Below are 13,901 nucleotides of genomic sequence, written 5' to 3'. Positions count from 1 at the left end.
TCTAATTATGGGTTGTTTTATGAGTTTGGAAAGTCACTTGAGTTGACATGATAAATAGATGTTGAAGGCTAGTTGTGCATATGAAAGATGATCAACCAATGGTTATGCCATCAGTCTTGGAAGCAGTATGATCAACTCGAGTGGCAAAAAGCAGCCTCCTATAGTTGCTCTATCTAGTAGAGATGGAGAATATAGAGATATAGCCTTAGCTACATGTGAAGAAACTTGTCACTTGAAACTACTAAATGACTTGGGTATACATGTGGATAGAAAGGTCACATTGCATTGTGACAATATGAATAGTGTGGTTCTAGCTAGCAATCTAGTTTACCATGCTAGATCAAAGCACATAATTTTATCAAGGAGATGGTACTTGCAAAAAAGATAAATTTGATTCATGTGAAGACTGAAGACCAAGTAGTAGATATCTTTACCAAATCACTTGGGAGAGGTAAGTTCATTTACTTCAAAGAGCTACTTGGAGTATAGCAGTTGACTTGAGCATGAGGAGGAGTATTAGGAATCAAGCTGTAGCACTGAAATTGGATATCATAGGATATTTGTACACTAGCTATTATCAATCATGTGTGATATAATAAATGAGTCGCTATGACTCAACTATGGTTAGTTTGTGTGGTCAGTTAGTGGCCTATCTCTTTAGTTGTATGTGTGGCTTAGTAGTAGAGTGTGTGTTACACTAAATGAATGGGATAATGAAGAAGATGAGGGTTCACTACCCTTTGACTTGACATCTCTGTCTCTTTCCCTCTCTTTGAATAGAAGGCTAGTGGATGGATTGCACAAACCATGAGAGGCACAGTTTGAGTTGATTGATGAAGGCATACCAATAGCAACTATGGGATGAGCTAGATAAAGGGCATGAGGTGCTTTACTGACTAGGATTGCTTCGAATTTGGATGTATTGAATTTGGGACGAATGGATGTGGGAGTGCCTAATTTGGGATTATCCAATTTGATTAGGCTTTTAGATCTTAGCTCAAAGAATCTTTCTTGGATATCTTGGCCAATTTGATAAATTGGGGGACTCAAAGGGTACCTCTTCTAGTCTCACACCTTGGCCCTTCTATAGGTTGAAATTCACTAGAGTAGAAAGTTTTCATGTTGGCTTAGAGAATGATGTGCCTTCATCTTGGTCAAGGGCAGATTTGTCACCTTCCACATAGGGATTTCTCTTGTGTAAAATCTCTCAAAGAGATTGAGGGTGCTTGTAAGGTAGACAAGGACATGCATAGGGGATTGTGTGGCCTCTTGATACCATGTGGAAAAAAGAAAAAAATTACATTTGTGCAATGATTACAGAGACATTGCCTACACAAATAAAGCTCAAAATATAAATCTTGATTATGATGAGATGGATACCAATACATGGAGCATAGCATGTATGTGAAAATGTCACATGCAATTGTTTAATTTATGATTCCTTTACATATGATGTGTGTTTATACTTTGACCATTAACTACTTCCAATAGGCCACTATCAATTGATCAATATGGAATATGGTGACCCTTTCATCACCAATTAAAATATGATGAGCCTTTCATGACCAATTCAAATATGGTGATTTTCCACAACAAAATCTCAGGTAAGTTACTCATGAATATATGTGTGCATCACATGGGTTCGAAATAAGGTATTTTAAAAATACCATTTTTTACATATAGAAGGATGTAATATAAAGGGACTATTTATAGATTAAATAGAAAAGGGTTATGTTTTATTCAAGAAAAGTTCACAGATAAGGATATTTATAAATAGGCTTTGAATGTACGTAATGTAGAGGATATACATATAGTAACTTCCTTGAGAAGAGAATTATGACTTGTGGTGGTGATGACGATTGATTCTAGTTATCTGAGGCTTACATTAAAGACTGTGCTTCATATTTGGTCTCCTTTACTGATTTATTTTTGTGCACTCACCAACTTTGCACAAAAAAAAAAAGTTATCATAATGTCTATCCTTTGGCTTATAAGATTGCTTGGAAGTTAGCATTCCACAGACAAGGTTTTCAACTTCACCTTTCAATGTTCATTTTCCATTCCACCTTAGATGATTTTTTCAAAATGGCTTATGCTTTGATTTTTGCAAATCTTAAATCCAAACTATATTGTTGTGTCAAACACCCCCATTCACCACAAGACTATGTTCTCCATCAATGGGGCAAGTTCTATCCTTCATGTATACATTTGACAAATCCACTTAAAACCACAATTTTCATTATGCAAATAGCTCTTCAATGCTTTAATTAGATGTATTTTTTATGAAAAATAGATCAATGAACAATATTGTACGCTTGGGCTCAAAGAATTGATTTTTTAAATGTATTGCACAAACATATACTTTGAAAAATTTCAAAGTTAAATACAATGGTAAGGTTAAAATGTCAATGTTTTTTCCTTCTTTAAAGCCACTTGAGCCAAAAGTTTTTGTTACAAATTACATCTTGGGATGGAACATTAGACATGGTAGCAAACTCTTTTCTTTTGCTCCGTTGAACATGTGCACACACACACACACACACACACATATAAGCATAATTTTCTCAAGGAATGTAACATCATTTTTATAAAATCATTTGAGAACTACCATAAGCACCCTCAAGGTAAGAAATAAGAAAAATATCATGATGGACATGGCAAATTTGTACAAAAAGTAAGGACAAGCCAAGGGAGAATGCAAAAAGGAGTTAGAAAATCTTAAATTTGGGAGAGAAAATAGATGCATCCATAAATTTCTTTCTACAAAAATTCTTAACTCTTGAGAGTTCTTGAAACTTCTCCTCGATGATGTATACTTCATGCACACCAAGAAGCTTGCCAAAAAAATTACACAATTTGTGACTTTTAGATAGGATGATCCAAAACTAAGGGAAAAGCAATAAAACTTGATCCAATTCATCAAGTATCTTACAAAATTTAACAAAATTTCTAGGCTAATTGATACACTACATCGTGTTGGCCAAGTAGTTGTCACAAAATTCTAGGAAACTTGACAACTATAAAAGTAACAAAATTTCTAAGCAACTTAATGTAATGCAATAAGCTAACTAAAGCTTGCCAATATTTTTTAGCAATTTGATAAATTGCATCGAATTGGAAAAAAACTTATCAAACTTTCTAAGAAACTTGCTGCACTATATCAAGTTGGCCAAAAATTTATCAAAGTTATTAGATAGTTGATGCAATGCATGAAGTTGGCCATAAATTGGTATATATTTCTAGAATATTGGATGCAATACATCAAGTTACCAAAATACTTGTTAACATTTCTTGGCAATTCAATATGCAACATGAAGTTGCCATAACATATTCTAAGTATTATCATGTTTATCCTCTATTCTAGCAAATCCACTTGTGACCCTTATTTGCATTTTTGGCTTTATTCATATACAATTTGGAATCTCCCCTATGGATAATCCAAAAGACATCTTTTGGTTTTTTTATAGGTTAATGGATCTTAAAAGGCCTTACAATACATATGTTTTTAAAGCTTTGCACATTGTATTCAAGTCTCCATTCAAATACTCATACATTGGAAACTCAACTATTACTTCTAATATGGAGATAAATTATTATAATTGTATTGTACCAGTTTTGAATAATGGTGCAAAATAGATATGGGTACCAAATTAAAAATTTTCAAGTTAGGTTTAATTTTGAATACTAATTTCACACGTGAAAGTATTATATTTGATCAAACCTACTCTCTTATTCAATATATTGTACTACAACAAAATCTAATCTATTTAATAATAAGTACTTTTGTGAGAGAAAAATATATCTCTTAAATGTAAAAACTCTCAAAAGTTTGTATTTATAATCTCAAATCACAGCCTTTAAAACTCACCAAACCTTGAAAGGTCCAAATTTTGATTATTTTTTAGAAGCCACATGCTAAATTTGATTCATTTTGTTGTTTTTGAATTTTTCTTACAAGAATCTTCTTATGAGAAACATGCAAGTTATCCAAATGGTTTGGAATGTAACTCCGAAGTGAGGTTTCAATTTACAATTATCAAAGTTCATGGAGATCTTGAATTCTTATCTCTATTATTAACAATAAGTTTTTCATCCTTTTGCACCTTCCACCACTCGATTTTTATATCAATAATAGCATTATCTTTGGAAAATCCTCATCATCCAATGCAATTCATCAATTTTCGAAAGATCAAAATATAAGCCACTATAGCCATCCTCTACTTCAATAATACCCAATCCATTACCCATACAACTTGAAGTTTTCTTTTTCACTTGTTGTATAGTGATAACTTTTATGAGATGACTATTGGCAACAAATCTGTGTCACCTTGCATATCGAAAACTTTGATCTCTTGCATCAAAAATAATAAATAGTATACTTTATATATGTGATATACACATTAGGCGAGATACCTTTTCTCAAAGTATAGATCTTTAGAAAGAACTTGCACCTTGAAAGAAGATGCTTGATAGCTTTCACTGTAATTGAATGGTTCAACATCAAAATGATTGTTTTGCCTACATAATACAAAGGCATTCTTCATTGGCATCACTTTTGATACTTATACAATGTGCATATACACATCACCCACTCTCAATAACTTCTTAAAGCTAATTTGCACATTTTCATCACCAAAGTCCATTGCAAGAGCTAGACTTTGGACCATACAACAACAATAGATTCTAGGTTTTTTGCATTTCTCAAGAGTATTTTATAACTTATATGCATCATGGCTAGTATTTCTCAAGCATGAATATATCCAATAGTACAAAAACATATTAAATTCTGGTGTTTTCGGGCTTTCAAGCCACCGAAATTTTTTTGCACAACTAACAATAAAGAATAAAACAATAGTACATTTGGCACCAACCAATATAGCTCTAATACCAAAATGTGGATGCATGCCTTTTATTTTATAGTCATACTAAAAGATAGTTTAGCCACTTAACCATACCACATGGCAAATGGCCTTCATTTGGAATGTCTATTACCACATAAAACCTAAATGCATGAATAGCTAAACCTTTATGCTTTATTTCTAACGCATGTATCAATAAACCTACTCCTAATCACACCATCCTAAGGCCTAGTGCTATGAGTGTCACAAATTAGCCCATGAAAGAAAGTATTTCTAGATCTGTGTAGCTAACTCCATATCAAATCCCAACATAGAGGTCCTAACGTGAGACACCAAACTTTGTAATATAATCTAGTGGAGTATGAGATATTGAATAGTATTGGAATTTTGTATCCACCCTAAATCACATGGCTAGGATCGTGCAAGCATTTAAGTGAGTGCATGTCATCGAGGGAGGGGGAAGGGTGATAAGAAAATATGGTGCCATGATACATAATACACATTATTGTTGAAACCTTTTTGGTGAAGACAAAGATTGGGGGGCTTCATAGATCAAAGGGGGAGGAGTATGTAACTTAGGATAAAAAGATCGTACTATCTTGGACATGCTACTCACTACATACATCCAAAAAGTGGACAGAGGAGGTTCAAAGGACGTTAGGCTAGACCACTATAAGTTGTTGACATGCCAACATGATTGCCCATTTTCAATGTAAAATAGCAGTGTCGCTATTTATATCAGTATTTTGCATTAGCGATGCCAATAGCGACACATGTTATGGCACCAATGGCGACTGAGGAAAAAAATAGAGAGAGAGAGAGAGACCTCATTAGCACCTCCAGCACCATTGTCCATGTACACAAAGAATATGAAAAGGGATGCAAAGAAGGGAGGGAAGCCGCAAAGGTAAAGAAGAAAGAGGGAGGCACAAAGAGTTTCATCTTCAAGCCTTTGAGGTAGGTACATTACCTCTCCATTATTTATTTTTCTATTTCCTTATTCTCTCTCTTTATTTTTATTTGTGGAAAGATACATTGAGAGAGGGAGGGAAGGAGAGAAATAGATAGAAGGAGAGAAGAGAGAAGGAGAGGAAAAGAGAAAGAGGGAGAGAAAAAAAAAGGGAGAAAAGGGGCTTCATGAAAAATAGAGAGGGAAGGAGAGAGAGAAAGAGAAGGGAAACAAAGAGGGAGAGAGGGGGAAAGAGACAAACAGAGATTTTTGCAAATATTGTTCGCAAATATACTTACATATGTCACTATTTGCATTACTAAATGTATATATCGATGTCGCTATCTGCATCGCTATGTGCATTACTATTCACATCATAAAATTAGTAATATCTTAGTAGAGACGTATATACTAATGAATTTAGTGGCAGTGAGTAATTTTTTAAATGAATATTTTCATAGCTTGAGACACCGATATATGGTCTATCCCTTATATTACACGCTTCATGTTGAGTAAACCACTCCAAAAGGTAGTTGTCATTAGTACCTAATTTTGTCCTCAATCCTCTGAGTTGACTATCTTTCACCATAGCTATAGTTTTGCAAGAGAAGCCTTGACTTGCAGAACCCTTCTACTTGTATTTAATTGTGAAATCCATGTCAAATTTGGCAATTTGGTATTACATTTGGATAATGAAAACCTCAAAGATAAGAAATTTGAAATATTAATAACACCTTCCTTTATTATTAGTACGTATAATAAAGTAAATGTTGCAAAACTTGTGTTCTTCCTCCAAGATTATTGCCATCGAAGAGAAATGAGAACTAAATAAAAAATACTATAGAATTATACATTATGTGGATGACTATGGAGTTTGCATGAGAATGGTGAAGGGACAATGAGAATTGTGGGCATAATGTAGCAAGGTTTATGGACACATATATGGTTAAGAACCAACTAGTTGCGACATGCCCCACGGTGGCATGCAGCTTTCTTTAACTCGCCTTTGACATGACAAATTGCAAGTATCGGCTCAATTATGTGGCAATTTAGAACGACGTTCACGAAGAACAGACATTTTTATGTTGGGCATCATACAAACGAAGAGGGCAACATGCTTTGTACCTTGGTTGTCATGGTACTAAGAATGAATGCCCTTTGCTTTCTCTTTGATTGCGGCGGGGGCCTTCATTGCTTCGTCTGCTCGTGCGAGGGCAGCCCTGATTGCTTCCTCTCGGTTTCCGAAGTCGGCTTTTGATTCCGCTGCGATTAACGTCTCGGCTTCTCTGATGAGAGGATAGAGGTGATGATCGGGTGTGATGGTGTCAACGACTGTTACCGGGTACTGGTCGATGCGGTCGAGCCAAGGGTTGCACTCATGCATGGGTTGGAGATTCCCCAGCACCTTCCAAACGGCACTGTTGCACTTGAAGCCGGAGCCCAGGCTGACCTGCCAGATGCATTCGCCTGGTTTGAGGCGGTCTTTGGCTTCGAGGTAGCCGAGGACGTACCAGATGCCACTGCTGGACGTGTTACCTGTTGACAGCACGAATAGTATGGTAGGCAAAGAAGATCAGACTCCAGAGCGAGAGGAGTATAGCCGGGGGTGTTATATATTCCACAAGAGCGTAGTAGACGAGAGAGAGAGAGAGAGAGAGAGAGAGAGAGAGAGAGCGCGAGCACTAGAGACCGTAGGAAAGAGAACAAGGGGGAGCATTACCGAAGCGATGGAGAGCCATCTTGGAGGGCTCAAGGTCATACTCGGAGAGACCCAGGTTCTTGCCAATGCCATCGATGATGGCGCGGCCGCCCGGGTGGATGCAGAAGTGCGAGAAGGCCTGGTGGAAGTCCGGGATGTAGGGCTTGCCGCTAGAGCGGCAGGCGGCCAGGGCGGCCTTGAGCAGCTCCCGGAGAGGCATGGTGGGCGGCAGCAGGCGGCCGATGTTGAGGCGCAGGGCGTGGCCGGCCACGTCGAGCAGGTTCATGGACAGCGCCACCCCGCGCCGGCCGTCGGCGTCCTCGCGGCTGAAGACGGAGCCGTAGGAGTCGTCAGAGGCGGCGGTGGTGGCGCGGACGGAGGCCACCAGGCGCATCTTGGAGCGCCGCCGGTCGCTAGCCCGTCCCGACAGCAGCAGGGCGTAGCCGCCGCAGCGGAAGAGGCAGTTGGGCACCAGCATGGACTTCTCATTGCCGGAGTACCAGTTGGTGCTGATGGTCTCGGTGCCGGCCACCACGACGTACATCCCCGGGTGCGCCCGCAGGAGATCCACCCCGAGGTTCACCGCCAGCAGGCAGGCGGAGCATCCCATGCCGGACAGATTGAACGTCTTCACGTCCGGCCGCATCTTGTAGTGATTGACCAGGATGGAGCACAGCGACGGGGTCGGGTAAAACATGGAGCAGGTGACGATGAGGCAGTCGATCTGGTCCGCCCGCGTACCCGTCCGGCGCAGCAGCGAGTCGATGGCGCCGGACAGCATGTCCGTCGCCTCCTCCCGTGCGTCCGCCAGCGCCGCCCTCTTCTTCGTGGAGCCTTCCAGAAAGAAGCATTTGGGGCCGTAGGTCTCCTCGCCGAGCCCGGACCGCATCAGCAGCTTGAGCTGGAAGAGCAAGCTCTTGGACGTGAACCCCTCCTCGCGCCGCGTCACCTCTGCGCACCGTATGGCCGGCATCTTCTGCCCGTCCAGCGGCTTGGCCAGCCCGTAATCCACCAGATAGCACGCCGTCCTCCGCCTCTTTGCAGCCGCCGTCCATAGCCACAGCATCATCGCTGCCGCCCCGGTTCCCGCCATCGCCGCCGCCGCCGCCACCTCCTCCCCCTCCCTTTGGCTCCCCCATCGACCCGCCACCCCGTAGCCCCCTGCCGCCATGCACCCCACCAGCAACGGCACCACCACGTACCCCGCATACTCCAGCACAAACAGCTTCGCCACCTGCATGCTCTCATAGCCAGCATCCGACGCCAGGAAGCCCTGCAACCCCACCAGAAAGGCCAGCAGCGACCCCTTCTTCCTGGCTGTGCTCCCCCTGCCATTCTTCGTCGGGCCGAGACCATCAGAAGGGCGAGACTCTTCCATGGTTGAGGCCTGCATCGGAGCTGCGGGAGGAGCTCGAGACTCGTCCATCGCCGCTTGATGCATGTACTGGACTTTCACACTTAAAGAAAAAGCTCAGTTCTGCATGCAACTCTGGCGGCGTCTGTGGTACCTGCCCCCTAGAATTAATGGTGGCAGATAATAAATATTTAACGCAATCACCCCCCTTTACGTACTTCTTCCTTACATCATACATGCACATATACTTGTAGGCTGTAACCTGCTGCCTGCACCATCTTACAAAGGGTACGTCAGCTGCATGTTAATAAGGCTATAAGCGTGACTCGTGAGTGACCTCCTTGCCGTTCTTGGACTTGGTGTGTGACTCGCTATAGTATCCGCCAAATCAAGGAAATTACAAAGAAACACAAGTCCCATGGGACTGTTACTGATAAAAAATATGGTTGAAGAAAGGTCATTGCCTCATACTTTTGTATCAATCAAATGTGGGTTTGTGCACGATAGGACCCCTTCCCACGCCTCCTTTACCTGAGTGCCACATGCAGTAACTGGTTTCCCTTGGTGTCATTGTCTCAAAGACAATGCTACTCATGCAAGAGGAGAAACTTGTGTTCAGGAAGGTGTAATGATAAGGAGTAAACAAGGGTAAGTTGCAAGAAAGGGCCATGTGAGTAAAGAATTACATGAAGAAAGGGAGACAAACATAATGATGACAAAGCCAATAACAAGATCAATCTGAAACTCCCATCTCTAAACTCATCTAATGATTCCCCCTTAGAAGAACCAATAGACAATTGACTAAGCAGAAACTCCACATACAGATTTTCATTCACTTAGTTGATTGGCCTACCCTTGACGTGTAAAGGTTTTGTTATAGATAATTAAACAAGGAACATGATGAACTAAGAGAAAAACTCATCAATACAACCATAAGGTGGAGTATTAGTTCACTTAATTTAGTGGGTGACCCATCCTTGGCATGCATTAAAGGGCTTGGTGTCCATTGTACCTGATACGTACATTACTACAACATGTGCACATGCACTCACACACATGTATGCACACACACTCTCTCTCTCTATCATACCCAAAAACTTAAAATTGATTCCTATATCTATTGATCTTCCATAGAATTGATATACATACAAATGTTAAGCAATGAAGAGAAGAACTCCACACATTATACTAGGTGGCCCATTCTTGACAAGTATTAAAGGGCTTGGGTATAGATGATACCCAAGCTTGAGGAGGTCACTTATAAATATGTAAGTATATCACATGAGTTCAAAAGAAGACATTTTAAAATATCTCTTTTACACTTTGTTTACATACAAAAGGGTACCATATATTTTGATTATTCACATATTGAATAGAAAAGATATGTATCTATATAGAAAAAATTAACAAATAAATATATTTTTAAATAGGCCTAGAATGCAACTGGTATAGGGGGGTTTACATGTAGTGAATCCCTCAAGTATCCAAGGCATACATTTAAAAAAAAAATATCACACACACACTCACTCACTCACTCACTCACACACACACACACACACACACACTCTCTCTCTCTCTCTCTCTCTCTCTCTCCCCTTAAAACTTGAAAGTGAAAGCATTTTGTCTGTCTATTACACATGCATAGAATTAAATACATACACATACAACAATAATATATTGGCATGTTGCAAAGTATAAAGACTTCTAGTCATTCCTCACATAAATAGTAAAGAAAAGTTGTCAAAATATCCTATTTCATAAGCAAAAGCATAGCTACTATGTAAGTAAAACGTGTCATCTTTATTAAAACTAGTTGAACCTAGAACATTCTCTAAAATCTTGTTCATTATGTAAGGAAAAATCAACCCTCACAATCCTAAGAACCTCTAGAATTGATGTTTTTCCTTATGTAATGAAGAATATTGCCTAAAATCTTGCTAGGATTCTATAAGTTCATTACCATTTTATTGTAATGAACTTGTAGAATTGATGTTATATGTTACATTGGTGCTAGGTGGGTACTAAAAAGACTCAACCCTTTGTCAAAGAAAAAGCTATGAGCAAGTAGTGGATATGAGGAAATTCTTCTCTTTGTGTGCACCAATTTAAAGGAGCTAAGGGGTGTGAGAATTAAGAACCTTTAGCTAAGGGTTCTAACTAAGGATGGGGGTAGGAAAAAAACAAAATAACATGCAAAGCATCTAATGGTATTTTTTACTCTTTTAGGAAAACTAAAAGGAGATACTAATCATGACAAAGATGAAAAGGGATGAGAAAGAAGTTGATGGAAGCATATGAGAAGGCTCAAGGGTATGGATGATGATGTGGAGGTCTATATGCTATCATAAGGACACCGTACTATTGCAAGTGCTTTTTCTTGATAAGGAAGACAACATGAGTGGACTTTCAATCAGAGCTATAGGTAGTATTACAACAGAGTTGCTCGATCACTTGAGATCCAAGGTGCATGGTGACTAAGGTTTTAGCTTCTTCATAATTATTCTGTAACTCCTCCATTTTTGTCACATTTTCTCTTATCTCTTCTAGTTTCTTGGTCCTATGTCTAGTTGTGCTTGTTCTTTCAGAAGTTTTCAAGTTGACTCTTGTATATATCGTTAGTTATATGTATTTTTAACATCAAATTGTAGTTGAAAATCCTCTTTCTCCTTAGCAACTCTAGCCTTAGCTTGCTTTAGCTCCTTGCATAGTTTTTAAAAAATAATTACACTTCTTGGGATACAAATTATCTTACTAGGTTGTTCCCTAAAATCATCGATCCATTTAGCAAGTCACCTTGTTTGAGGTTTCATTGTCATTCCTTTGCGACTTTTCTCTTTTGCCTCCCAATCATCTCATTTTGTTTTTCTTACACTATTGCCAACAAGTGTTATAGATTTGTTGAGATGGCAAGCTCAACACATGCAGACATTGATGATGGATTGCCTAGTTAGATGGGTCTACACGTCTACACTTAGCATGTCGATGGTCACTATGATTCTCACATGACCATTGATTTATCACTTATTATATTTAGTTTCTTATACCTACCTACAACAGCTAGCATAGATATAGCACCAATCAATTAGTATAGTTAGTTATGCATTGTTTGACTTAGTAGGCCATTATCCTTTATGTTATATCTTATATATACTTTGCATGCATTATATTTTGTGTGGAAGAAGAAGAAGAAACCAGCCAAAAAATGTTTTAGCCTCCATCTCTCTTCTTGTGTTCTTGAGTTAGCTTCCTCTTGTGTGTATGGTGTATGTTTGGCGCAGCAGCTCAATCAAGTCCCCTCACCACGCAATTCTTGACATGGTATCAAAGTAGCGCCATTGAGGGAGGTTGGTTTTGAAGGCTGAAGTGAAGGAGAAGAAGCAAGGTTTGAGCAAGCAAGCAACCAATAAGAAGCTCTCCCACTCTTCCACTTTTTCTCTTAGGGATAGTGCATGTAGAGGCACCATAAGCAGGGTAGTGTGAAAAATCTCAGATTGCTATGAGATTTGGTGTGTGAGCAAAGCAGTGTATATTACGTAGATTAGCCCTTTGGGGATTTTTCACCACTTTTTTGGGTAATTGAGGTCATTTCGGGTCCCATTTTAGAGCCACAATGCGGATAGCAATTTCAGGGTATACTGTAATTTCGGCTATATTAATCGAAAGTGGATGCACATGTTGCAAATTTAGAGCTTGTAATTTTTTAGGTGTTTGCCAAGAAGCAAACATAAGTTTTATCTACAAATAGGTTACAGATTACACGTATTATTGAGCAATCAATAAAAAGGGTTTCTTAGTGTACTGTCGACTTACTTATTGTTTTATATCATTTTTGTGATAATAGAAGAGAACAATGGAAATCCCATCATTGAGAAGCTGGACAAGAACAACTCTTCTTCATGGAAGTTCTGTGTGATGAACTTTCTCATTGGAAAGGGCCTTTATGAGTTTTTTTCACGTGAAGAAGAAGAGCTAGAGCTGAGTATTCCTCCGACTGCTTATGAATTCAAGGAGTCGAAAGAATGGAATGTAAAAGACAAAAACGTGATGTATTGGCTATCTGCAAAGTCATTGATAAGACTATACTAGGACATATCAAGAATGCAGAAACTTCATATGTAGCTTGGAAAATTTTTAAGAACATGTTTTCAGTAAATACAAAGGCATGAAAGATTCAACTCAAGCAAGAGTAAAATACCTTGGAGAAAGGAAAAATGTCTATCAATGAGTATGTTTTGAAGGTGAGAATGGCACTCCCATGGAATGTTATGGGGTTTGTCGCCTATGGTTTCTCAAGTCTGCGCCTCGCAATGGAATGTTCGCGATCGATGAACCTACTAGGATTGACTTGAAATTTGGGTCCCTACTGGTCAAGGTTTCCTGACAGTATTCTAGCGTCGGGTCTTGGATATCCTACTTTACGTAGAGATACCCAAGCTGAAGGAGATCCATGCCGCACTTGGTTCAAAGAGAATGGGAAACGACAAGGATGCATTGCTTAACCTCTCTACCCATAGGACATAGTCCCATTCCGATCCCCTAAAACGGCATGAATCGAGATTCTAACCTAACACTTACTAAGGGTCGGTTGTCAGTAAAACCTTGTGAGAAGCCTCCCAGTTCTCTGAGACCACCTGCCGTAGAGCGGACCCATCAGGGGTTTTGTCCACCTGCTTCCCTCAATAGGTGTTTTTTAGTTATCTAATTAGGTCCTATCACATTTATGTTTGACATTTAAAATCATCTTTCTTAATTAAGCCTTTTAATGAACAAGGTTCGTTCGTGTAACTTACAGTGCTAACATGAAAATAGAGCAAGTAGTCCTTTTGACAAACAAGTTCCTTAACTTATCTTCAAGTTAATCTTTGCCTCCTGCCCATATAGGAGAAATTATATGTCCCTTCTACCCCGCAGAAGTAGCTGGTCCAAATCACATGGCACCACAATATCCATCCTTTATTTAGAATAGAATCTTCCAATGCCAGAGATGTTAGGGCCAAGGAGGTCTTCAACTCTATTTCAAACTTGGCAAGGGGTGTCTAG

At 39.5% G+C, this 13,901-nt stretch overlaps 1 protein-coding gene across 1 annotated transcript; it reads right to left on the bottom strand.

Annotated features, from left to right (window-relative positions):
* Window positions 1-6,618: 6,618 nt before the first annotated feature.
* On the bottom strand, window positions 6,619-9,005 carry LOC148033143 (3-ketoacyl-CoA synthase 13-like). Its single transcript, XM_087680915.1, has 2 exons — window positions 7,529-9,005; window positions 6,619-7,344 (listed from the first exon to the last, which is right to left on the bottom strand). Exons 1-2 carry the CDS (start codon window positions 8,946-8,948, stop codon window positions 6,950-6,952), a joined length of 1,815 nt encoding a protein of 604 aa, XP_087537041.1. The 5' UTR covers window positions 8,949-9,005; the 3' UTR covers window positions 6,619-6,949.
* Between the last annotated feature and the right edge of the window lie 4,896 nt (window positions 9,006-13,901).

The sequence above is a fragment of the Lygodium microphyllum genome, chromosome 7 (genome assembly GCF_053477565.2).
Source record: "Lygodium microphyllum isolate KBCC chromosome 7, Lygodium_microphyllum_v1.1.10, whole genome shotgun sequence".
NCBI classification, from domain to species: Eukaryota; Viridiplantae; Streptophyta; class Polypodiopsida; order Schizaeales; family Lygodiaceae; genus Lygodium; species Lygodium microphyllum.
This window is presented reverse-complemented; position numbering and strand designations above follow the sequence as displayed.

What these genes read in the sequence shown, in the direction of transcription:
- LOC148033143 (XM_087680915.1), bottom strand. Translation starts at nt 8,948, where the DNA reads ATGCATCAAGCGGCGATGGACGAGTCTCGAGCTCCTCCCGCAGCTCCG. An exon ending in GATGGCTCTCCATCGCTTCG is followed by an intron (nt 7,345 to 7,528) that starts GTAATGCTCCCC and finishes TGCTGTCAACAG; the next exon opens with GTAACACGTCCAGCAGTGGC.